General features: G+C 39.1%; 1 protein-coding gene across 1 annotated transcript in view; it reads left to right on the top strand.

Moving 5' to 3' along the window:
- The window catches only part of CFAP54 (cilia and flagella associated protein 54), a 527,562-nt gene that overhangs the window by 333,504 nt on the left and 166,119 nt on the right, over positions 1–27,939 (top strand). The window contains exons 41-43 of the mRNA XM_089651915.1: positions 9,463–9,615; positions 12,982–13,182; positions 16,842–16,929. Coding sequence (XP_089508041.1) covers positions 9,463–9,615; positions 12,982–13,182; positions 16,842–16,929 — 442 coding nt within the window. The remainder of the gene's footprint in view (positions 1–9,462; positions 9,616–12,981; positions 13,183–16,841; positions 16,930–27,939) is intronic.

Raw genomic sequence — 27,939 nt, forward strand, 5'->3', positions numbered from 1 at the left:
TAAACTCTGGAATTCATTTTCCCATCAATGACAACAATCCGTCCAGGCCCTGAGGCAGCAAAGCAGCCCCAAACCATGATGCTCCCTCCGCCATGTTTTACAGTGGGGATGAGGTTTTGATGTTGGTGTGCTGTGCCTTTTTTTCTCCACACATAATGTTGTGTGTTCTTCCCAAACAACTCAATCTTGGTTTCATCTGTCCACAGTATATTTTGCCAGTAGTGCTGTGGAACATCCAGGTGCTCTTTTGCAAACTTCAAACGTGCTGCAATATTCTTTTTGGACAGCAATGGCTTCCTCCGTGGTGTCCTCCCATGTACTCCATTTCCTTATTGTAGATGTGTCAACAAAAATGTTAGCATGTGCCAGAGATTTCTGTAGGTCTTTAGCTGACACTCTGGGATTCTTCTTTACCTCATGCACCATTCTGCGCTGTGCTCTTGCAGTCTTTTTTTACAGGACGACCACGCCTAGGGAGAGTAGCAACAGTGCTAAACTTTCTCCATTTGTAGACAGTCTGTCTTACCGTGGATACATGAACATCAAGGCTTTTGGAGATACTTTTGTAACCCTTTCCAGCTTCATGCAAGTCAACAATTCTTGATCGTAGGTCTTCTGAGAGCTCTTTTCTGCGAGGCATGGTTCACATCAGACAGTGCTTCTTGAAACCAGTAAACCCAAAACAGGTGTGTGTTTTTTAAGGGCAGGACAGCTGTCAGCAACACATCCAATATCATCACACTGATTGGAGTCAAGGTTGGCTCACTCCTGGCTCCAATTAGCTCTGGGAGAAGTCATTAAGCTAGGGCCTCCCATATTTTTCCCTCCCTGCACTGTGAATGTTTACGTTATGTGCAATTAAACCATGGCAACATCTAATGTTTGTGTAGTATTATGTTCAGCAGACTGTGTTCTTCTATTGTTGTGACTTAGATGACGTTCAGAGCACATTTTATGCCCAATTCATGCAAAACTTCACATAATCCCAAGGGGTTCACATACTTTTTCTTGCAACTGTACACTTTGTGGCCATGCTTGGATAAATCATGCAAGCAAAAAAATCATTCAAAATCAAGCATAGGCTAAATGATCAGTCTACTAACATCACCTTGGCTTTATTTTATGGTATACCAATCTTAAGGGATGGCCAGAAAAGAAAATAATTTCTAGATTGTAAGCTCGAAAGAGCAGGGCCCTCGAACCCCTCGTGTATTGTTTTGTTACTGTATTGTCTCATGTACTGTCCCCCTCTATAATGTACAGCGCTGAGCAAACCTTTTGGTGCTATATAAATACTGTATAATAATAATTGTGGGATTGTTCTTGTATATCCTCAGGCATAGAGATTCCTCTTTTCCTATGTAGCCAGAGGTTAAGTTTAACCTACAAAATTAAAGGGTTTGCATACTTGTCTTTACATACTCTCAATGTTCCTTTTTTACCCCTGGCATGAGGAGATTTGACAGAACAAACTCACACATGCAAGGAAAACTGCACTCAATCACTCATATTTTTGCTAAATTGGTCCTGGAAATGAGAGTCTCCTTTGGCAAGAGAATAACCCCTCACCCTTACAAATTCACCAAGTTAGGTAAAAACTTTTAAGTAGCTGTCAGTTGTGACGTGTTTAAACTCTGTCTTCCCTCAAAAGCAGTGCATCCTTTTCTGTTCATTGCATTAGGTTAACAGAGAAAATAGAGGTTACTCAATTAATAGGATTCTTGGTCAGGATTTTTTTTAGTATGGCCCTCTTATAAAATAAGCTGTCTATATACAGTATATCTGTAAGCAGTAAACAATTAAAATTTCTTTGATCAAACAAATCCACTAATTGTTTTTAATTTCAAAAACCATATTTATAAAAGACAGGTATTTTGATCTACACAAATACAGTCAGGTCCATAAATATTGGGACATCGACACAATTTTAACATTTTTGGCTCTATACACCACCACAATGGATTTGAAATGAAACGAACAAGATGTGCTTTAACTGCAGACTGTCAGCTTTAAATTGAGGGTATTTACATCCAAATCCGGTGAACAGTGTAGGAATTACAACAGTTTGCATATGTGCCTCCCACTTGTTAAGGGACCAAAAGTAATGGGACAGAATAATAATCATAAATCAAACTTTCACTTTTTAATACTTGGTTGCAAATCCTTTGCAGTCAATTAGAGCCTGAAGTCTGGAACGCATAGACATCACCAGACGCTGAGTTTCATCCCTGGTGATGCTCTGCCAGGCCTTTACTGCAACTGTCTTCAGTTCCTGCTTGTTCTTGGGGCATTTTCCCTTCAGTTTTGTCTTCAGCAAGTAAAATGCATGCTCAATCGGATTCAGGTCAGGTGATTGACTTGGCCATTGCATAACATTCCACTTCTTTCCCTTAAAAAACTCTTTGGTTGCTTTTGCAGTATGGTTTGGGTCATTGTCCATCTGCACTGTGAAGTGGCGTCCAATGAGTTCTGAAGCATTTGGCTGAATATGAGCAGATAATATTGCCCGAAACACTTCAGAATTCATCCTGCTGCTTTTGTCAGCAGTCACATCATCAATAAATACAAGAGAACCAGTTCCATTGGCAGCCATACATGCCCACGCCATGACACTACCACCACCATGCTTCACTGATGAGGTGGTATGCTTAAGATCTTGAGCAGTTCCTTTCCTTCTCCATACTCTTCTCTTCCCATCACTCTGGTACAAGTTGATCTTGGTCTCATCTGTCCATAGGATGTTGTTCCAGAACTATGAAGGCTTTTTTAGATGTCGTTTGGCAAACTCTAATCTGGCCTTCCTGTTTTTGAGGCTCACCAATGGTTTACATCTTGTGGTGAACCCTCTGTATTCTCTCTGGTGAAGTCTTCTCTTGATTGTTGACACACATACACCTACCTCCTGGAGAGTGTACTTGATCTGGCCAACTGTTGTGAAGGGTGTTTTCTTCACCAGGGAAAGAATTCTTCGGTCATCCACCACAGTTGCTTTTCGTGGTCTTCCGGGTCTTTTGGTGTTGCTGAGCTCACCGGTGCGTTCCTTCTTTTTAAGAATGTTCCAAACAGTTGGTTTGGCCACGCCTAATGTTTTTGCTATCTCTCTGATGGGTTTCTCAGCCTAATGATGACTTGCTTCACTGATAGTGACAGCTCTTTGGATCTCATCTTGAGAGTTGACAGCAACAGATTCCAAATGCAAATAGCACACTTGAAATGAACTCTGGACCTTTTATCTGCTCATTGTAATTGGGATAATGAGGGAATAACACACACCTGGCCATGGAACATCTGAGAAGCCAATTTTCCCATTACTTTTGGTCCCTTAACAAGTGGGAGGCACATATGCAAACGGTTGTAATTCCTACACCGTTCACCTGATTTGGATGTAAATACCCTCAAATTAAAGCTGACAGTCAGCAGGTAAAGCACATCTTGCTTGTTTTATTTCAAATCCATTGTGGTGGTGTATAGAGCCAAAAATTTTAGAATTGTGTCGATGTCCCAATATTTATGGACCTGACTGTATATGGAACTACATCTAGTAGTCACATTCAACTGGACTTGTTCCGTAATGTTAAAGAAACTTCTTGTCATAAATAGTATCATGAAAATGTCCCAGAAGTTTTATGGAAATGCAGATGTTCTAGTCCAAGAACACAATGGGAGATGTGAAAATTGTGGAACCACCCTGTTCTAGTTAGTGTTAATTCTATGATTTTCATGGCTGCAGGTGTGAATTGTAAAAACGACAGGGTGGAGATGTTTAAATGGCATTATATGGGAAAGATAGATCATGTCCAAGGTTCACACCCCTGATCAATGGTGGTTGCTTCATTATGATGTAGATGGCCTCTTTCATCCTTCTTCTGAACTTGTTTTTCCCTCTTTCAAAACATGCACCTCACTGTCCTCAAAACAAGACCCTTTTCTTTTCCTTCCTGTGTGTTCTACTTCTCCCCTCTGTTCAATGGTCCTGTGTTTTTTTTTTTTTGCTTGACTTGGTGGATGTTTTATTAAAAGGCAAGTCTGAGTAGACTTTCAATTCACTCCTGAGATGTCTGTGTTCTTTGGCTATAAACCGTGTTTTCTTTTACCATCACAGCCCAATGTTGCAAGGTTCTAATTATCCCTAGTTTGTGTTACAGTGAGTGGTGGTAGTCAATAATACAGATACTGGTCTGCGTGGGTTGGTTTACTGTAGACCAGCTGAAGTCAGCTGTCCTCTGTAACATGCAACACCAGGAGCAGACTGACAACTCATGGGGCCCCTGTGTCCTTGCCCAAACTCAAAAAAGCCTATGAAAAAGGTACCGGGGGCATCGCATGGGGCCCCCTACTGACCCCGGGCCCTCGGGCAGTGCTCGGGTTTCCAAATTGTCAGTCCACCCCTGTGCAACACACAGTTCAAAAAGGGTATTGTGCTATTCTGTACCTCTTCCTATGTCAACTTGATGTTTATAGGGTTGATTTTACTAAAAGGTAAATAGGCTATTTATAAAGGTATATTAGTTTAGTGAATGAAGTGAAGCTATGCTGACTTCCATCATCAAATCATGAGCAGAAATTCAGTTTTTTTTCTTTGCATGTGATTGCGTGTTCTTTGCAAAGTGAATTTTTACCACATTTTCTGAATTAAGTGAAAGCTCCCTTGCAGAGTGAATGGCTTGTTTGCCTTTAGTGAATCAACCAATGTGTTCACTTAAAGCTTGTATTTCTGATGTTCTAATCTTTACCCAAATATCATCCACATACCTGAACCAATGACTTGGTGTTGATTCCCTGAAACTGTTCAAGGTTCTCTTCTCCACCTCCTCCATGTTCAGGCGAATTACAACTGGAGGTAAAGGTGATCACGTGGCAGAGCCATATTTTTGTATTTAGAAGTTATCATTGTACTTGACATAGATGGTGTTCGGTAAAGGCCCAGCAAAGAACATACTTGTTCTGTGTGGATATAAATGCTGGGTATTTTCTCGACACTCTTCAGAGCTGGAGAAGTATATTGGATAAGCTATAAAACATCTTAAAAATTACAGAATAAGTCCATTTAAATGTGAATTAACTACTACTAGAATTATGACCTGGAAAAATGAGAACCTTCACAGACAAGTGGAACTGCCATGAACTAGCTTGTTACTTCTTTGTCATCTGCATTGCTATTAGAATGAATAGTGGTCTGATCCCTTTATTATGTTGAACTTAAAGGACGGAGAATCTTGTATATTTGATAAGGGGGAAGACACCAGCTTTCTTCATCAGAAAATGTAACATTTGATTGTATAACTAGTTTGTCACTGTGCAAATAAGATTTTTTAATGCTTCTCTACAAATGATTATATACAACCAGCTGTGTTTAACCACACACAAGCTAATTATTTTTGATCTCTTCATAGTTTATGTCCAAAGACAAGAGATAATGTTTCAAAGAATAACAATAACAACACAGTAGAATATTAAACTGCTGGAGATAATGTATCATAATATTATATTACAAAGAAAATTATTTAAAAATTTATTAAAAATGGTGATTAAAGGAAACAAAATTAAATACATTTAAAATGCTGGACCATTTTTTCACAGTAAGCTCCTAAAACTTGATCCCAGGGTGTCGTTGGTAGCTATTTAATTTATAAATCTGTGGAAAAACTAGCTGATGTCCTGCACAGATGATGACGAGAATGTTTACAAGTGCTTTTAGTGTTTCACAGAACCTTTATCCACTGTAATCTATAACAGAAATAAGAGTGGTAACGGGCATTCAGATAAAATAAATAAATAATAATTTAAAAAAATATCAGATGATTCTAAACTAAATAAAATGTATCTCATGCACTGAGAAGCTTCCGACTAAATAATCAATATGCCCACTTCATGTACTGAGGTAGCATTGCTCTCTTGCTACCTGGATCAGCTAGGTGTCTCTCCATCGCTGGTGCTTAGCTGGTGGAGCTATATATTACAACAAGCTCGCAAAGGGAGTGACACACTAGGACCTGACAATTTGGACCTAAAGTTCTTGCTTATGTCAACCATTGGTATTTATTTAGATTTTGGAAGTTGCTGTGGAAGCTGTTTGTGTTGGATTTTTGGAGAGAGTTGTACAATGCACTTATTCATAATGTTATTAATATTCTTATACCAGAAATTATTTAAAAAAATATAGGAGTTACTTGCTAATATATTTGTTAAGAGATTTCCCACATGCATTATATACTCCAATAAGCATGCCTGCTTTAAGTATGAAAAGGTCCAAGCAAAATACTGATGGGAATCTACTATATACAGTGTGTGTGTATATATATATATATAAATTGTTGGTAATAAATAAATTAACCACTTTACAACTGTGCTATAGCCGAATATAGCTACAGCGCCGTTGTCCAGTTCTGGGAGGATGCCAAAAGATGTTCTCCCAAAACAGGCCCCTAGCGGCGCGCACCTGGCACTGTCAGTGATCGCTCTGTCATTGGCACAGCTGATCACATGACTAGCTAAAAGACCAATCACAGTGGCCTTTTACCACGTGATCAGCTGTGTCCAGTGATACAACGATCACTGACAGTGCCGGGTGAATGCCGCTGGGGGCCCGTTCTGGGAGGACGTCATATGAGTAAAGTACTGCCGATAATAATCTACAAATGTCATAGAGCAGATCTGCACTGACGATCAGTGCCCTGATCGTCAGTGCCCATCAGTGCCACCCAGCAGTGCTGCCATGCAGTGCCACCCATCAGTGTCCATCAGTGTTGCCAGTCAGTGCCACCTATCAGTGCCCATCAGTACCGCCTATCAGAGGCCTTCATTGCTGCATATCAGTGCAGCATCATCAGTGCCTCTTCATCAATGCCCACCAGTGTCGCCTCATCAGTGCAGCCTATCGGTGCCCATCAGTGCTGCCTATCCGTGCTACCTCATCAGTGCCGCCTATCAGTGCCCATCAGTGCAGCCTCATCAACGCACATCAGTGAAGGAGAAAAATTCAGATTGCAAAATTTTATTAATAGAAACGAAGAAAGTTTTTTTTTTTAATTTTTTGCTTTTTTTTGTGCAAAAAATTAAAACCTCAGCAGTGATTAGATACCACCAAAAGAAAGCTCTATTTGTGTGAAAAAAAACTATAAACATTTCATGGGTACAGTGTTGCATGACTGCGCAATTGTCATTCAAAGTGCAACAGCACTGAAAGCTGAAAATTGGCCAGGGCAGGAAGGGGGTAAAAGTGCCCGGTAGGCAAGTGGTTAACCACTAGCCTACAGGGCACTTATACCCCCTTCCTGCCCAGGCCAATTTCCAGCTTTCAGCGCTGTTGCACTTTGAATGACAATTACGCGGTCATGCAACACTGTACCCATATGAAATTTTTATCATTTTTTTGTGACAGATAGAGCTTTATTTTGGTGGTATTTAATCACCTCTGGGTTTTTTATTTTTTCTTAAACAAACCAAAAACCACTGAAAATTTTGAAAAAAAATTGTTATAAAATTTTGTAAATAAGTGATTTTTCTCTTTCACTGATGTGCACTAATGAGGCTGCAGTGATGGGCACTGATAGGCTGCACTGATTGACACTGATAGGTGGCACTGGTGAGGAGGCACTGGTAGGTTGCACTGATGGGCATTGACAGGCATCACTGACGGGCACTGAAAGGCAGCACTGATATATGGCACTGATAGATGGCACTGACTGGCACTGATAGGCGGCACTGACTGACACTGTTAGGCGGCACTGGTAGGCAGCACTGATGGGCACTGATAGGCGGCACTGATAGGTGGCACTGACTGGCACTGATATGTAGCACTGATTGGCAGCACTGATAGGTGACACTGACTGGCATTGATAGGTGGCACTGACTGGCACTGATGGGTGACACTGAAAGGCATCTCAGATGGGCAATGATATGTGGCATTGATGTGGCACTGATGGGCACTGAAATGTGGCACTGATGGGCACTGGCAGGTGGCATGGATGAGCACTGAGAGCTGGCACTGATGGACACTGACAGGTGGCGTTGCTGGGGCTAAACTGATCTTCAGGGCACACTGATCATCAGTGTAGATGTCCCCTCCAAGGAATGCCGATTACCGGCTCTCCTCTACTCACAAGCTGTCAGCGTGACAGCTCGTGGGGAGAGAAATGCCGATAACTGGCATTTCCCTGTTTACATGTGATCAGCTGTGATTGGACACAGCTGGTCATATGTCTGAGCCGACGTCTTCCGCTCTTTCCGTGGATTGGTGATCCGCTATGTCCAAGGGACACAGCTCATCGCCAATCGCTGCGCTCCGGGAGCCACGAATGCGCGGTTAGAATGGGAGGACATCATATGACGAGAGAATCACCTTGCGTCCGTCATATTACTATATGGCGGGCGGGAGGTGGTTAAATAATAAAAGAAAGTAATTTTACCTGCAGGTTATAGCAGAATGCTGCTATATTTCAGTTGCAGTATCAGCAATTATTTAGTTATTTAACCATCTGGTGCATTGTACAAGGAATGTGACACACTAAGGATAGTGATGACAAAAATTCTTCAAGAAAAAAGTTAACAGGAGAACATGAATAAATATCAGGATGTCCACCAAGTTTTCATGGATTTTGTGCAGTGCTTAAAATAGTTGTATGGTTCTCAAGTCCCACCAGAAAGCCTAGCACGTGTACGAAAATGTGCTTGTTGAACAAGTCTGATTGCTAAGATTTTTTATGACTAAGCTTTGGCCTAAACAGTTTCTGTAATTGCAGTTCAATGGTATTTTAAAATAACTTGATTAAAATAAATGAAAATATATAATTGTATCAGCAATTTGTAAGAGCTTTAATAAAAGCCAAGCTGCCGGTGTATTTTGCTCAGCCTTGGCACAGAATACTTAAAGTAGAGCACTGTAATCAGAAATTGTAAATGTGATGTTATTGCATTCATTTTTTGGGGAATTTCTCCAAAAGGGACACATACATTAATAAAAAATTGACAGGGGTTCTAACCCCCACCCTAAGAAAATGGCTATAAATACACTTTAAGCCATATATTAAGCCGTGGCTTGGTACATGGCAGCTTCACATAGTTTTCTATTTTTACTAGAATGTACCATTAAAGTTTTTGTTTTTCTTTACCAATAAAATCTAAAGATTGATATGCAATTGACTGATATTACACATGGGTATAGCTTTGACTTTATTGTACTGCATAAGTGACAACAAGACCTTCAGCCTTCTAATGGTTACACCACTAATGTCATCCATTCAGAAAGTGTCCATAGAACACAATGTTTATGAGCAGTGGAAATTCTGAGATCATTGATTAAAAATGAAGGAGATGTGTAACAAGGAGACATCTTCTTGTTGCTGCACAGATTACTAACAGTGAGAGGTGTACATTCAGATTATAGTGAAGAACCTATCTTACCAGGTAAGTCATTTTTTTTAGTTAAAGTCTGTATAACCATTAATTTGTGTTTTCTTGCAGATGGAAGACAATTTAAGACACCCATATGTGTTCCACTGGATGTGATGGACACATTTTCATGCTTCCGTGATAGTCTTCAGAAATCAAAATATTCAAGCAGAGCACTTAAACACAGCAGAAAACTAGTGATGTTATTTCTTGCTTACAGTCAAGGTAAAATGAGTCAAACCTTTGCTTTTATTTGAAAAGCTTTTGATATAGTTATAACCACAACACACTAATGGTTGCTGATACTTGAAAGTTTGTTTGCTTACATGGTACACTTTAAAGGAAACCATACAGCATTTATAATGAAGGACACAGTGAATTTTTATTTAAAGCTTGCACAAAATAAATTTTTTTATAACTTTTGCATTTTAACATTTAACTTTTTCTTTCCATATGAATGTAAAAGAGTGCAGTCAGCATCCTTCCATAATGATTGCTAAGGAAAAGGCAAAACACAGAATTAGCTACAGATTTTACTGGGTTACATAAAATATTATTTGGTCAGATTAGACCTATAAACTTGTAGTAGGAGCTGCAAGGGGCAAAGCAACCCTGCTAAGAAAGAAGCCTTTAAAATGGGCAGAACTGTGGCTAAATGGTTAGCACTTCCGCCTGGCAGTACTAGGGTTTGAATCCCAACCATGTCACCACCTGCCTGGAGTTTCCATGTTCTCCCTGTTCCTGCGTGGGTTTCCTCCGGGTCCTCCGGTTTCCTCCCACACTCCAAAGACATGCTGGTAGGTTAATTGGCTCTTAGTATGTGTATGTATGAATGTGATTTAGGGATCTTAGATTGTACGCCCCTTGAGGGTTAGGGACTGATGTGAATGTACAATATATATATGTGTAAAGCGCTGCGTAAAATGGACGGCGCTATATAAGTACCTGAAATAAATAAATACATAAAATAACTGCCATTATTACACTGCCCCTAGGTCTTGAAAGCAAATCTAAAATGTGCCAGCATTTATCCTTATATATGTAGCTACTCCCAGTGTGCTCCATTTTGGTCAACCCAGTGTGCTCCATTTTGGTCAACCCAGTGTGCTCCATTTTGGTCAACCCAGTGTGCTCCATTTTGCCAGTCCTGATTTGTGCATCTAACTCCCACTTGCCCTTCCAGATCTGGACTCAAGTGATTAATATAGTCTTAATTTGCGGTTCTTGTTTGGAAAGTTAATTCAAACATACTTACAATTTATTAATGCCCAAAAGGCATTATTGCCAAAATTGTTTTTTTTCTGCAAAATAATTCTAGTAAAAAAACACTAGTTTATATGCATGCAATACTTCATGTCCCTACAAGATTAAATAAAATAAATTGCTCTAGTTATACGGCAATGGGGTTGATTTACTAAAGGCAAATATAAGGTGTACATTGCAAGTGCAGTTCTACTCTGCAAGGGAATTTGTTACAGAGCTTAGAATATGAGGGGAAGCGCCACTTTACAAAGAATAACCAATCACATGCAAGAAAGATAAGATAGCATTTTACTTGCACATGATTGGACGATGGAAGTCAGCAGAGCTTCCCCTCATTTACTAAGCTCTGGAGCATATGCCTTTGCAGCGTGCAACAGCACTTGCAAGGTTCATTATTTGCCTTTATTAACCGCTTCCCGACTGTCCTATAGCAGAAATACTGCAGCAGCGCTGCACAAAATGACATATATATATACCTGATTTTGCATTTCTGGGTAGGTGGTACGTGCGCTGCCCTACTCGCACCTCCATTGGCGGCTACAGTTGTCGATCACTGGAGATTCCCCGTCGGCACCCGTCGATTGCCAAGGAACAGTGAAAGGGGAGAGGTCTTTGAGTAAACAATACAGATCTCTCCCATGTCAGCACCGACATGCATAGCAGAGCAGTACAAAGCAGTATGGTTCCCTAGAAAACATATACAGCACACATAGTAGAGCAGCACACAGCAAACAATTAACCCTTTGATCAACCCAGATGTTAACTCCTTCCTACTCTGTGCCATTAGTACAGTGTCAGTGCTTTTTTATTAGCACTGATCACTGTATTAGTGTCAGTGGCAATTAGTCAGTTCCACCTGTGTCAGAATGCAGGCTGCTGTCCCACTATAAGTCGCTGATTACTAGTATAGAAAATATTAAAAATAAAAAGTCCAGTATATATACCGCCATTGGTAGACGCTATAATTTTCCCCTAAACCAATTAATTTACATGTATTGGGATATTTTTTAGCAAAGGCATGTAGAAGAATACATTTTGGCCTAAATTTATGGCAAATTAGATTTTTTTTTAAAATGTTTTACTGGATATGTCCTATAGCAAAAAGTCTAAATTTTTTTTTTCAAAATTGACAGATTTTTTCGTTTATAGTACAAAAAGTAAAAAACGCAGAGGCGATCAAATACCACCGAAAGAAAGCTCTATTTGTGGGAAAAAAGGACATAAATTTCATTTGGGTGCAGCACAGTTGTCACTTAAAATATTGCAGTGCTGTATCACAAAAAATGGCCTGGTCAGCAAGGGGGGGAATCCTCTGGAGGGCAAGTGGTTACATTAAAACCAAAGTATTCCTGTTTTATTCTCTCTGTAAATGTTTTTGAGTGCAACACCTTAAGTATTCTAAGCTCACTTCTGACTGTATCACTTCTCACTCACAATAGAAGTGGTTAATCAAAGATAGAGGTCACATGTTGAGTGAACAAAATGCAGAATATGTCTTTTTTCCAGTCTTTTCCATGTTTATAAATGTTCCAATTTTCTGCTCATGCAAATTTATGCTAAAGCATTTCAGGCTAAGAAAATAATATTTAACCAGATGGTGATGCTGACACCTGTAGTCACTGAGCTCTCAACTAATATAGGTCACTCACAAAATTTATAGTGCTTTCCATGGTAACAGAAGGATTTAAGTGTTTTGTGTAATATAACGTTTCTGGAATACTGCAAGCAGTAACAGCCTCAACAAAACAAGAAAAAAAAAGTACGGGGGCTATAAATTAACAGTTTACAAAGCTGCACTACAAAAATTATTCTTTTGTGGGTATATATGTGGCAGAGCAGTACTATAAAGATGTCAGATTTTTACTAACCATTTTTTTTTTCTTGCTGATGGGCTATAAATTCAGTATATCATTGCATAACACCTATCTGTAGTGCCCGAACAGAGCAGCCAGATAAATCCTACAAGTTGCCATACAGAGAGATAACACCAGATATTTGGAAAGAGACATATCAGCATATGTATGTAGAGCCATATCTAGAACATGCAGTCAAGTATAAGTGTTCTATGAATCTCACAAACAAAAATGAAGCAAGCGGCTGCTGACTAGACATATGACACCAAGACAGCCTACTAAAGTATGATTGCACCAGAATTGAGACAATCAGGAGAGATAATTACAATTATTACAGTGAAGGCTTGATTATAAACTATCTATGCCACGATTTGCTGATTATGCTGTTGTGTGTAGCTTACAAGTATATTTTTTATCTTTATTTAGATAATTTGTACATAGTCTGAGATTTGTCATAATTGTATTTTCTTTTTAGACTTAAATATACAAGAAAGGTTGAGCGGTATGCACACCTCCTATGGAAAAGTTGGTTTCTCTGCAGGAGCATTACAAGCTCATCAGTCTGTCCCTCCAGACCTTTCAGAAGAAGAATTTCTCTCTGTGTTTTCAATTGAAAACAAGCCAATTCCTTCTTCACAACTTTCAGTTGTTATAACTTCCTATGACAAGACTATTGGTAAGACATTTATTCTTTGACTGATAATAAGATGTGCTGTTAGATCAATTAATCTGTGGGTTGGGGATTAATGTCTTCCAGATCCAATAAGTAATGCAAAGCCAGACAGTGACAGGAAAATAGTCTCAAATATATCAAGTTAGTTTAATCTTCTGCTGAAATGTAGGGGGAGGGGACAATCCGAAGGATAGATTAGTATGCATATGGAATTTTATAGTGTTACCATTCTTTAAACAATTCAGCTTCCCAACAAGAGCTGAATATTGTAAGCCCAGACACTGCTCCCTGTCGTAGTATGCCATGCACTTGCCAATACATCATTTATCTTTTACTGACACATCCATTTATTTGCAAATTTGTTTCCACACAAACAAATTATAGGTTAACCTAATAAGTAAAGGTCCTGTGAAAAAACACAGCCTGTTCTAACCAATGGAAGTTGTGGCTTTCATTGTACGTTGTAGCTGGAGGTAATTCACATCTCAATGGGTTTTATTCATTTTATTTTTGTGCACATATTCCATTAACAGCAAAAGAAGCACCTCTTCACTCAGTTTTTTTTTACTAGGACAATCTTTTTTTCATCTAAGTCGGTCATATTATTAAAAAAAAAAGATATACACATTAAAGCTTGAAGCTGAACTACAGACTTACCTAAAGTACAGTTACAGGCTCCTCTTCAGTACTGTAATTTCTTACTTTAATTTCACTATACACTAGGAGCTTTTTACAGTATGCGTTAGAAGCTGCAGCAAGCCAGAAAGAATCTGCCTTATTTCCTGGAGGATGTCCATCATTGTCCATTCTTTTGCTCCCCAACACCCCTTTAATTTATTGGATTTTAGTTCTTTCAATCATGGAAACTTGACATAACGTGGTCATTACCTAGAGTATTCTGCATGCAAATACAATCTACTTGGAACACCCACTCCTGTGACTGACATCCATGCATCAAGGCATTTAGATATTTGCTTAACTCCTTCCAAGAGCCAGCCCACTGCTTACTTCAAGGGTGAGGGCTCTTGAGAGGAGTACTGAGGCATGGCAGTGTGATGTTTTCAGAAAGCTCAAAATTGACAGTCCCTTTCCCCCCGCCATGATCTGACTGCCTTGCATAAAGAAGCAAAGAGACCCAATGACGATATCACTTAGTCTAAAATAAGGCATGTAAGGAAAACAGATAATTAAAAAAAATTAATTGCCATGCTGATCGGGTGGAAGGAGGAATCAAGAAAAGCAAAATATAAGCAGATTAAACTTTGGCTGTAACCCAATTTAGTATATACTACAAATGCAGTTTAAAGTTGGCCATACATACAAGGAGGATGGAGGAATCCTTCTCACTGTGTCATTGTATTCTGACTCTCCTGACATTAGAATACACTGATCAGTGTTGCAGCTAAATGGCTGCAGTATTGATCGAATCAAAATTTTCCAACAAGTCTGTTCATGGGAAGTCAATCATTAGATTGTCTTCTCATGAACAGGAACGGCCATAGATGGATTGAAATTCAGTTGGTCCCTGCTGAACTGGCTGAATTTTGAACCATCTATGGCCAGATTAGGGGTTTCATGCTGACAAATGAATGTAAAAAAAAAGGGGAACCCCACGCCATATTTTTTTTTTTAAATGGTGTGGGGTCCCCCCCAAAACCCATACCAGACCCTTACCTAAGCATGTAGCCTGGCAGGTCAGGAAGGTGGGGGGGGAAGTGCACCCTTCAAAGCACCTTTTCCCTGTGTTGATGAAGACAAGGACCTCTTCCCCACAACCCTGGCCGGTGGTTGTAGCGGTCTGTGGGCTTATCAGAATCTGGAAGCCCCCTTTAACAAGGGGCCCTCAGATCTCACCCACCATGTAAATGAGTATGGGTTGGTGATGTCATGGGGGGTGGGGTCTCCCAGTGACATCACTAGATGGCCCCGCCCCTTTGTTATTGAAGAGCTGCCAGAAGCTGAGATCTTTCGCCGAGTCCGGAGGTTTTATGAATCTTTTTTCGGGGTGGTGGTGGCGGCGGGTGGCGTGATTGACGATGGATCTACCCCAGGGGGATTTTTTTTTTCAATAAAGGACTTGTCAAAAATGTGTGTTGTTTTTATTTGCTTTTTTTTGGTGAATGAGTAGGGATACTGTGGGAAAGAGGCCCTTGTCCTCATCAACATGGGGACAAGGTGCTTTGCTGTCCCAAAGCACCCCCCCATGTTGAGGGCATGTGGCCTGGTATGGTTCAGGAGGGAAGAGGCGCTGACTCGTCCTCTCCTTTCCTGACCTGCCAGGCTGCATGCTCTGGTCTGGTATGGAATTTGGGGGGGGACCCCATGCCATTTTTTTTTTGACGTTTTGGATCTGGTATGGATTTTAAGGGGAACCCCCACAATGTTTTTTTAACCTTTTTTTTTTTTAGTGCTGGCAATTTATTTTTTTGTACATTTAGCTGACAGCTGATGACAGGGGGCTGGCTTCCCAACCCTCTCCTAAACAATGGCCCCGCTTCTTAATGCTGTAGCTACTAAACATCGCTTACACACTGGGCTAAACATTGCTCAACGCTGTCAAAATACTCTAAAACATTAGTGTTTTTGGTCCAGTGTATTTAAGCAGTTTCTAGCTTCTCTAGTTTGCATGAGACCTAAGTTATGTCCCTTGTGCCAATTTTTCTGTTGTGTTTATTTATTTTAACTACACTTGGGCTACACTGGTGTGCAGACTAGGCACTACAAAGGATTTATTTTTTCTGAACAGGTGGTAAAGCTGCTTTAAAGCAAGCCCCTACTCACCATTGTAGCTGTAGATACTGTGGATACATTTGTTGTTAAACGTCACAACTAAAGCACTGAAATATCAGCTCTTTTCTATGGAGAGCAAAATCTTAGCATTCTGTTGGCCCTCTAATGTAAACAAGCATGAGGTGTTTCTAAGCTGTGAGAACCTGTCCAAAACCAACTGTAGAGCCTTTGTTGAGATTTTTGAGATTAAATTGCTTTACAGTAAGTGCAGCCAGAGAGGTTAGTGATAGCTTGTTTTAATACTCTGTTACTGCTTGTTAAGACTGTGTAAATACATTAATGTCCATAGTCTGGGTACAAGTGCCCTTAACGTCATGGTACATGTAATCAGAGCAAGTTGGTATTAGTGTTGAATGTGGGCTTTCGTTGATCACTGTTCATTCTGAAAGAGGAGTAATTAAAATATCCTATGTTCTGTACAGTGTATAGAACCCTCCAAACCCAACTCAGCAAGGGCCTGTGTTGATCAGTTTTTAGTTTGTTTCAAATCCGTTTTGCATTCTAATACAAGACTATGGGAATATAACGGAAACTTGAAGCAGGTCAAATCTAGATCAGAAGGGTGTCAACTGCAGGTTGAATGCACCTGTCAATGAATTCTGAATCATCTCAGAGGCATCCTAAACTGATATCAAACTGATGCTATCAACAAAAGCTCAAAGATTGTCAATACCGACCTTTACTCAGTTGATTGGCAATAAAGTCAACCTTTTGTTTGGGTGCAGGAACTGTATGCTAGTCTCTATGGCCAAATGAAGGGTTCACAGTCATTCTCATAATTGTGTCTTTATTGTTTACACAAAGTAGATGTGAAATTACATTGTACTGTAACATTACATTTTTTTATAATTGTTAATAACTTTATTAAACAGAAATCCTTCATTCGGACAGACAACAGAGTCTGAAAGCACAAGCCCTCCATGAACTTGGCAATCTTTATCTGTATGCAGGGAATAAAAGGTAATAATATTTAACTTATTGTTTTCAAATATAGCTGTATGCTTAATACGATTGGTAAAGAGAAGTTGCAAGTGACAACCAAGTAGGTTCATGATTTTTTTTGAAACCTTTGTACTCACAGAATCCCTTTTGCAATCTTCTTGCTATAAACAATAATTCCAATTTTACTTGTGCAAGGTTTTATGTCTTGGTTTCTGTGTGTAGTGACGTACAGCTGATGGTTGATCTGGACTATTTTTTGTAAGCTAATGCAGTGCGTTTTACAAGTCATTATTGAATACTTTGATGTTTTTCTGTAAAAGTATAAGAAGATGTGGTCTAGTGTGTATAACCTGTAGCTATTTTTGGATACTGTTTTTAAAGTGTATGTTACCCCAACATTTCACATTCCCGATATGTGTCTGTTGCACCATGTACTTGTATTAAAAGTATCCTGTTTTCTTTGCATTTGCTTCCTTTGTGTGAAATACTTGGTGATCCTGCCAGTCCCCCTGCTTTACTATTTGAAATTGACCTCATTAGAGCATGAATGCAGATCTGTCTCAGCGTAGTCAGTTTTCTAATTGGGAGAACAGCCTGTCTGTTCTCCAATGGTCAGATTTACGGTGACACGCATTCCTGCTCAGCTCTTCACTGGGAAGATCAGTATATGGCTGTTTCTCTACCTCCTGCTGACACCCCCCTCCCCCACAGTCTCCACCCCCACCTCTCTAAGCTCTTTATGCAGATGAGAACAGAGGTCATATGATCACTTATAAAAAAAAAATGAAAATCTTTTTTATATATATAAAAATACACATACACTATGTTGCTAAAAGTATTGGGACACCTGCCTTTACATGCACATGAACTTTAATGGCATCCCAGTCTTAGTATGTAGGGTTCACTATTAATTTGACCCATCCTTTGCAGCTATACCAGCTTCAACACTTCTGGGAAGGCTGTCCAAAAGTTTTAGAAGTGTGTCTATGGGAATGTTTGACCATACTTCCAGAAGTGCATTTGTGAGGTCAGGCACTGATGTTGGACGAGAAGGCACCTTAAGAGTTCCTTTCACTAGAACTAAGGGGCCAAGTCCAATCCCTGAAAAACAACTCCACACCATAATCCCCCCTCCACCAAACTTTACACTTGGCACAATGCAATCAGGCAAGTACTGTTCTCCTGGCAACTGCCAAACCCAGACAAGTCCATCGGATTGCCAGGCAGAGAAGCATGATTCATCACTCCAGAAGATACGTCTCCACTGCTCTAGAGTTCAGTGGCAGCGTTCTTTACACCACTGCATCCGATGCTTTTCATTGCACTTGGCTTGGATGCAGCTGGTCGGCCATGGAAACCTATTCCATGAAGCTCTCTACGCACTGTTGTACTAATCTGAAGGCAACACAAAGTTTGGAGGTCTTTAGCTATTGACTCTGCAGACAGTTGGCGACTTCTGCGCACTGTGCGCTTCAGCATGCACTGACCCCTCTCTGTCATTTTACATGGTCTACCATTTCGGGGCTGAGTTACGGTTGTTCCCAGTTGCTTCCACTTTGTTACAATACCACAACCAGTTGATGTGGAATATTTAGTAGCAGGGAAATTTCACGGATGGACTTATTGCACAGGTGGCAATCTATCCCGGTACCACGCTTGAATTCACTGAACTCCTGAGAAGGACCCATGCTTTCGCAAATGTTTGTAGAAACAGTCTGCATGCCTAGGTGCACCTGTGGCCATGGAGGTGATTGGAACACCTGAATCCAATGTTTTGTCCCAAATACTTTTGGCAAAATAGGGAGGGGGCATAGCCTTAATCAAGACTAATTCCTAGTACATAAATACACTAGGTGGTGCCATCAACACCTACAAATTAATATACAAAAAATTATAATATAAGTGTACAAAATAGTGACAAGGGAAGCAGCTCTTAATAAAGTAAAAATACCCTTTTGATACCAATGACAATAAAAAGGCGCTAAACCCTAATGAATAACTAGTGCATATTGAAAAATGTATAATATAATATAGAAATAAATATACCCCTGAATAAACACTACAGCCCAAAATGTTGTGAAGTGTCCATAAATTATATGAAAGTCCTTTCAAAATGTCAGCGATCCAACTATTAACCCAACATGTCCAATATAATAAGCAAATAAACTCTTCACCTCCAACGTGCAGTAGAATGAGAGGCTTACCAGATCCAATCACATTCCACGGTTTTCATATAATCAAACAATAAAGGGAACAGGCTCCATCAGGATCTCCAGATCTAGTTCAAGCATACCTTATAGACCAGGCAATGTTGAAGGAAAAACCAATCTCTCCAGGATCTCCTTCTCAGACTCACAGAATGTATTACAATACAATATTTCTCAAAAATAGTGCAGCTGTGCAGCGCTAACCAAAATACTTATAAAAATAATATAATCAATTGTGCTAAAATAAATATAATCCACTGTGCCACAATAAATGAATTATATATAAATAAACGTGCAAGAAGTGCCCAAACCAATGTGACCCGTGGTCACATAAGTGACCTATAATCAGTGAAATCCAACTACATTGTGAAATCACTCTTATAAATATTATTGCAACTTATAATGGTACGACATGGACCCCTATAAACAGGGGATATATCACAAAAGTGATTAGAGCCAATGTGACCACACAACAAATCACATATAAAACACACAAACATAAAATCTCTAAAAGTCCATAAATATTTAAAAATTGGTGCTTCAAACAACAGAAAACCATGCAACGTGACAATGGTGACGATATCCGTGAAAGTGTCAGCACACTTTATCCACAATGGCTAAATTGCCTCCTCATCTCATTTAGGTGACCCAATGGGCCACTTCGCTTTCAGAATCACTCCTGGATCCTACTCCAATCCTGGCTGGTAGTATTTCACCTGTAGTTCCTCTCCCAGGTATTATAAGTGATACTCCAGGCTTCTCAGGAAAGGTATGTCTGCTAAATATGATTCTCACCAACGCCCATGGTGAGAAAAAAAAATCCTTCATAGTGTAGTAGTTTAATAAATTAATCTCCTTTAATAATATCAAAAAAATGCCCACACACGTTTTACTATAGATGAAACAATGCCTACATCCTCATGCTTGGGTGTACTACATGGGTTAGGGGTTTTCCGGGTGTTCATATTTCACTGATTATAGGTCACTTATGTGACCACGGGTCACATTGGTTTGGGCACTTCTTGCACGTTTATTTATATATAATTCATTTACTGTGGCACAGTGGATTATATTTATTTTAGCACAATTGATTATATTATTTTTATATGTATTTTGGTTAGCGCTGCACTATTTTTGAGAAATATTTTATATCACTGTTAAGGTATCAGTTTAGAGTGTCAGCTGCTGAAATTTACAGGTATTACTTCCTTTTAGCACAGGAGGATTTCCCTCATATGTATTACAATACACACACCAGAAGTGACGTTCTATCGGAACTGGAAGTGACGACAACGGCCAGGCCTCAATGCATTTCGCAGAATTGCATCATCAGGAAGCTCAGCCGCCGCCATCTTTGAATACCCTTATGTACCCTCAACGGGGAAGGGAAGGGATATCAATTACCAATATATGATCCAATTAATTTGTCCCACTCGAAAATCTTCCATCTTATCGTGCTCTGGACTCCCCTCCAATTCTCTAAATGTCCCATATACATGAAAAACAGTCTAAACATAAATTCTCCATGTATTTGAGATCACAATAATGATGTCCTAAAAAAAATTACATAGTTCATAAACCCAAAACAAATTAAACCTTAAAAATATGTGATAAAAATACAAATAAATATAAACCCTCCATAATATGAAACATAAAAATCTGTATATAATTAATCCAATTCATAAGAATACACAGAGCCCTCTAGAGGTCGACTGAATTAATAGCACCCAAAAAAACAACGCCTTTCCAAAAATGCCACCTTTTTGGTTAACAATAATATTGCACCCTGGAAAATGTAAGAATACAAAAATATTAGCTAAATATTAAAAATCTGTTAAAAAACCAGTTTAAATCGATATCAAAATTTAAACCAGAAGGAACCCATGCATTCAACTCATGGATCCATCTCATTTCATTCTGGGACACCTATTTCCGCAAATCACTACCTCTCCAATGTCTAAACACCCTATCAATACCACAAAAAGTTAGAAGTTATGGGTCCTTATTGTGCACCAATCTAAAATGATTGGATATGCTATGCTGTCTGACCCCTATCCTTATATTCTGAATATGTTCATTCATTCTTTTAAATAAACATCTAGTGGTCCTTACTACATATTTAAGTAAACAGGGTCAAGATAATAAATAAGTCACAAATGTTGTATTGCATGTAATAAATTTATCAATGGTGTATTCTATACCTGCAGAAGAATAACATTTTTCCACTTTCTTACTATTCCTAGATTGCTGAATGACCCGACAGGATAAGCACCTCCCACATCTATAAAAACCAACCCTCTCTAAAAAAAAGTCACTTGTCTGTTAGGAGGGTCTTTTACATTCTGAGCAATAATATGTCTTAAACCAGAGGCCTTCTTGTAGATAAAAATAGGCTTACAAAAGAGAATTTTGTGGCATCTTTTAACAGGATAGGCCAAAACATCTTAATACATTTTTCAACCTGCCTATACTGTACATTAAAACCTGTAAATCATTTGACAATCTATTGAAATCCGCATTGTCTTCAAATGGCTCTAATATTTCTTTTAATTGCTTAAGCTGTGCTTCTAATTTATAGGCTTTCCTTTGTTTCCTCTTAATATAAAACTCCAAGAGCTCCTTACCCTTTTTGTTAAAAAATTTAAACCATTCATCCACATCTTCTTCATCAATTAGTCCATCACTGATGGGAATATCCCACCGGAGTTTTCTAGGGATCATATCTTCCTTTATATACCTCTGCATTGTGATCATATTCCACAATAAGTTAATTTTCATATCCTTTGTGTGACTGTATTTGCTGAACATTCTTAATATATTATTCTCTTCATCTTTCAAATTAACAGTGAAAATTTCTTCCTAATTAATCTATTATCAAAAATTAAAAACCTCCAAAACTGCTTCAAGCAAGCATATGAGAAAGCTAAAGACCAAAGAATATATAAACCTTGGGAGCTGCTAGGGAAAAATTAAAATGAAAAGTCTCCACACTGCCTGTGACAATCCAAACAATTTCTCCTACTGAACTATATTGACCTACTAATGTGAAGTATTTAGAAACCATCCTGTGTCACCAGCTACGCACCTATTGTGACTCTCATATATTTCGGCAATCAAAACTGTAACTAATTTGTATAGTGCTGATTAATGTTGCATCAACTTACACCATGTCATATATGGAATGTAGTAGTAAAAAACCATAAATATTCATCAGAAACAGTTGATCAAATTAAAATCCTCCACAATCAAATAATAAACAAGGTCCTGTGTCTTTAAATGTGTGTCACCACTTGTGCTTAATCCAATAATATTAAGTGACCACCAGGTGTCTGCTTTCCACTATATGACCTCACAATTGCTTGGTAAATAATAAAGCTTATCTGTAGGTAAAATAAATATCTCCTAAACGTGCACTGTTTAGAGATATTATCCCTTTTTGATAGCCGGCGCATGCGATATAAAGGAACAGCATGCCCGGGCCATTCCTTCAGAGCAATGTACCATGGCCCAGGACTCCCGCACACATGCACGGGAGTGACATTATCGCGGCTTGACCAGTCAGCCAGCCAGAACTCTCAAACCCGAAAGGAAGACTGAGTGAAGATGGAAGCTCCGGGGAGCCCTGACAGCTCTCCGCTGGAGGGCTTCGTTTCAAGGTAAGTCCTTCATAATGTGCTAGTATGCAATGCACACTAGCAAATTATGCCTTTACCTTGCAGGGTTTTTTTTTCCTTTTTTTTTTTTTGGATGCGGTTTACTACCACTTTAATAGATCACATGGATCTCCTGAGTATAGCTGATGCCAATGTCCACAGCTTTCCGCTCACCTCCCCCTGAACATCTACTCCACCACATGCAAATAAAACTCTACATAGTGCTCTCTTCATATAACTGATATGTATGCACTCACTTGAAACAGGTGCTAGATATTTACAGTATACATGTATTTAGGACTCGGCAATCCTGTGCAGAATTGCCTCCACCACTATACAGTTACCTCACTTTTATATCCAAATAAGCACTGTGATGTCATCCAAGGACCCATTTCCTATGCGTTTCGTCGCTGCACACCTGATTTTTTCAGAGGGATTATGATTAGACTGCATGCCGCTCTATCCCAATTACACCCTAGGGAAGCTCCAACCACCCAATTACACCCTTAGGAAGCTCCAACCACCCAATTACACCCTTAGGAAGCTCCAACCACCCAATTACACCCTAGGGAAGCTCCAACCACCCAATTACACCCTAAGGAAGCTCCAACCACCCAATTACACCCTAGGGAATCAGTATTAGAAGCTGGAAATCAGTTAGAAATCGCTCAAAAAGCAATTTGTATCAATCTTTTTATTCAAGCTCCTGGGTGCTAGGGTTCTGAGCTCATGAATCCAAAATGATTCCCTCTTGCTCAGTTCCCTAATTTTGTTGCCCCCCCCCCTCTATATGCTGCTGGGGACGTGTACTATAAAGTGGACCTGTATTGGGACTATTCCAGCCCATAGATAAGTTATATTCTCTCATTCTACCAGGGGAAATTGAAAATGATTTGATTTCCCCATCCACACTATCGATGTGAATGGGGGAATTCTGCTTGCTGAGTCATTGTATTCTGATAGGGGGAGACTTCCTTGCTATCAGAATACACTGATTAGTGCTGCCGGCAGTGCCGAATGAGTCAAGAAAATCTGCCAGGGTGGTTGTACAGAAGTCAGTCAGTGGATTAACTTCTGTACATCCTCCCTGCCCATACATGGATTGAAATCCAGCCGGTCCCTGCTGAACTGCCTAAATTTCGATCCATGTATAGCCGGCTTATCCCCTACAAATCTTTGTATTGGGTAAGGCTAGTGTTTCCTGTTTTATTGGTAAAGTCAATACATTTCCTGTATAGCATGGCAGTATTTTTCAAAGTTCCACCCTGTTTTAAAGAAAGTGCTTCTGCTGTTGCAGTGCAGTATTTTCTGCATGGTTTGCTTACAGTCAAGGAAAAAACATGGAAACGAAAAGCCTATAATACACAATATCAACTTTTAATGCCTCACAATGGGTTAACTTTCTTGTCAGTTTTCCCTTGGTATAGCTGTTTATCTTCTTACATTAAAGCGTGAAAAATGACATTCTTTGGTATGTACCATATTTATTATAGCAATTTAGTTATCAAGCTGACAGATAAAAGCTATAATCCATTACAGCTTTTCATTGCATTGGAAATTAATTTATATAATCACACACTGTAAATGTTTGTTAAACAAAATTGTGTTAAAAGTGTGAGGGCAGCTTAAGTACACAGGAAGAAAACCACAGCTTCATTTTCTCTCACTGTGTGTGTTTTATTGTTATGTGATTGAGTATAAATGGTATAATGGATTGTAGTCACAACCTTGCTTACTTTGGGGAAAATATTCCTGCAATTATTTTAAAATCCAAAAGGGGACATTTTAAGATCCACTGCCTGACTAACCCAAACCATTTTTAAAATGACCCTTATCTAGACAAATCACTCCAATTTGTGAGCCCTTTGATGCACTAAAAGTTTGGGCTGTATTTCCACAATTTAGACACATAGTAATTATGTGAATGGGCCATTTACTGCTATGGATATGTTTTGCTTAGTGTGTGTATATATGTATGAATATATGTGTATGTATGTGTGTGTGTGTATATATATATATATATATATATATATATATATATATATATATATATACACATAAAACTGAAACTGGCAATGACAAATGATGCTAAACATTTTTCTAGCTGGTACTTTGGCATAAAACCCAGGCAAACTGCTTTTGACAATGAGCACAGTTACTTAAAGTTACCTAAAGATGAATTAAAGCAACCTTAGCACATAAAGAAGATCTATAATGAGAGAAATAGGGGCCTCCATTACTGTTCTTTATATAAGAATACTGGTTGCCCAGATGTCTCAGATCTCAGGTTGATCCTGCCAGTCAGCTTTCTTCCCTGTTCTAAACTGACTACACAAAGCACACAAGATAATTTGTGTTAGCATGGTCAGTCTCCATCCTTTGGCTTGCCATTCAGATGTACAAGACACTGTACAGACAAACAGCATTGCAAAAACGGTAAGAAAGATCATTTCCGAAACTAAGGGAAAGCTGTTATGATGCCTGAATAGTTATAACTGTATTAGAAAGTGTCTACAACATTGCATGTTCACAAGTACTTTTATTGAAGGATAGGTGAAAAGTGGTAGCCTTTAGATCTTTACAATGCTAGCAGATAATGACTGGTGGAAGGGCTGGCTGGGTGCTGTACGTAGTTTACTAAAATCATTACAACACCCTACCACAGTACTAATCTCAAGAATTCTCAGTCCTGATGCAAGCAATGGATTGGTTTCTGGGAGGAGTTATGCAAATATAAAAATGCCTAGGAATTGTGGTAACCTTCCTAGGCAAGGTAGCATTTGCATGCAGACCACTCTAGGTAACACCCACATGTGACGTTGAGCCTCCATGATTGAAAGAACTGACATCCAATGAATGAAAAGGGCAAACAGGGAACAGTAAAGCCCCATACACACAGGCCAGATATCAACTGAATTAGCCTTTACAGTAGAAACTGGGAGATTTTCGGCCCATGTGTACAGCTGCTTGACCAACAGAAGCCGATGTCACAACCGGCATCTGTCCAACGGGCATTCTGGAAAACCAGCAGCCAATAGGCAATCGATCAGTGCTTGTAGTCAGTGGCTGCAAGCGCTGACCAGTATGTTCTGGCGTGAGGACTGTCCCCCTGTCAAAGCACAATAGCACAACGGGAAGATCACTGAAATAGCATTGCATAATTAGTACAGAGACCTCCTCTCTTTTTTTTTTGGGTTGAATGAAAAAAAAACAACCTAATGTGTGTACCAGGCATAAGGGAAGGAAAGTGTTGAATTATACTTGATGTCCCCCAGCCGGGAAACAGGGTGGACTCTATTCCGATCCAGAAATCCATACATTAACTACCACTGATTTTTTTCCATAAATATGTTCTCCAATTTCCTTACAGTAAGTCTTTCATCCAAGAATGCGTGAAATTTATAGTTTCATTAGGGGCATAACACAATGTTTTGTTTTGTTTGTTTTCAGCTCCACTAATTTTCCTAAAACTGGAACTAACCCCCTTTTTTTGGTTTTATTAGGAAGTGGTAAAATGTAGATATCATCTATTTTTATAAAGCTCTGTTCTGTTTTCCAATAACTTTAAATGAGGACTTTGTAATGACATAATATTACATAATATTACATATAGGACAATAATGACATAATATTACATATTCTTCTACATACATCTTTTTATCATTTATGTTAAATGGTAAAAAAAAATATTTATAGGCTCCTTTCACACAGGTGATGTCTGGTCCTCTCGGCAGGGGATCCTTGAAAAAAATCCCCTGCTGAACTGGAGCAGAACAGAACAGTCCATGCAGTGTTTACCTCCATTTAACAAACAGAGCTTTCCAGACCCATATAAGATCTACGCATCCTTTTACATCAGACTGCCTCTTTTCTGTCACTTTTAGAGCAGAAAAAATGGAAAGGAATGCAGACATTTTCCATATTTTTTAGACCTAGACAAGCTAGGAGGTAAGTGGATATAAATGGATGCATACCAATAGGCCTAAGCCAGCCGTACATTGATCAAAATTCGACCAGTGCAGCAGAGACCGACTATATTTTACAATCCATGTATGTGCACTTTGGTTGTACAGAAGTAAGGCAATTTACTGATTGACTTCTGTACAACCACCCTGTCAGATTTTTGCTGCTCATTCAGTGCCTCAGGTTGTAGCCGGCAGCGCTGATCAATGTATTGTGATGGTGGGGAAGTCTCCCTGCTGTCAGAATACAAAAGCAAAGCTGGAGGATTCCTTCATCCACAATGAATGTGTGGATAGGGGAATCAAATAATTTTTTTTCCTTCAACCCACTGGTTAAAAAAAAAGAAAGAATCACCTATGGGCTGCTTTTCATTGAGCTTTCAATCAAGTCTCCCTGTGAAAAACTGACAAGCAGATTTGATTGGATCACTCATGTGAATGGGGTCTTAAGGTCTTTAATCAATTAATCATTCAATCTTTCATCAACAGAATAATCTATGAATATGATCCTGATTACATGCTCTTACTAGCCTGCCCTACGCAAACACATTTTTGTGACACATAATTCAAGTATACACAATGTACAGATGCTGGCTTCTTTTCCTTCACTACTAGCCAAAATTACATTAGGGCTTTGCTATAGGAACTCTCCTTTGACGTGACAATTCATTTGTCTTCTATTAGCTCATAATCTTCTTTGCATTTGATATTCATCAACAAAGATGTTCTCCATTGTGGTTGTCATATTTATCTAGTGCTTCCAGTTGTGACTGTCATTGTCATTTACTATATCCAGCAGGTTCATTTACAAGATTTATTTTTTTTTAGTTTGTTTGTTTCTCATTGAAATATAGTATTGTGGTATTTGTTCCTTACTAAGTGCGGTCATTTGTAATAGTAAGACAACTGAAATGAGCTGATTTAATTTCATTATTTCAAGGTTATCAGCAGTTTACATTTATGTATTATTTGATTTTCCTTTAAATTAGTGCATTCAAACAGAACATTTTGGAAAATGTGCAAGTATTGCCTGTATTAGGTCCCTTTCACATGGGCAATCCAATCAGGTCTGTCTGTCAGTTTTTCAGGCAAAACTGATCATATGGTCCATGCATTCTTATCAACAGGGGAGTGTAAACTGACTTGTTTCTGTTTACATCCACCTACCTCTGGATCTGATTGGGTTAAAAAATAAACAGAAGGGGA

This window comes from Staurois parvus, unplaced genomic scaffold (genome assembly GCF_062004578.1).
Source record: "Staurois parvus isolate SC_StPar_1 unplaced genomic scaffold, SC_StPar_1.0 ptg000025l, whole genome shotgun sequence".
Lineage (NCBI taxonomy): Eukaryota > Metazoa > Chordata > Amphibia > Anura > Ranidae > Staurois > Staurois parvus.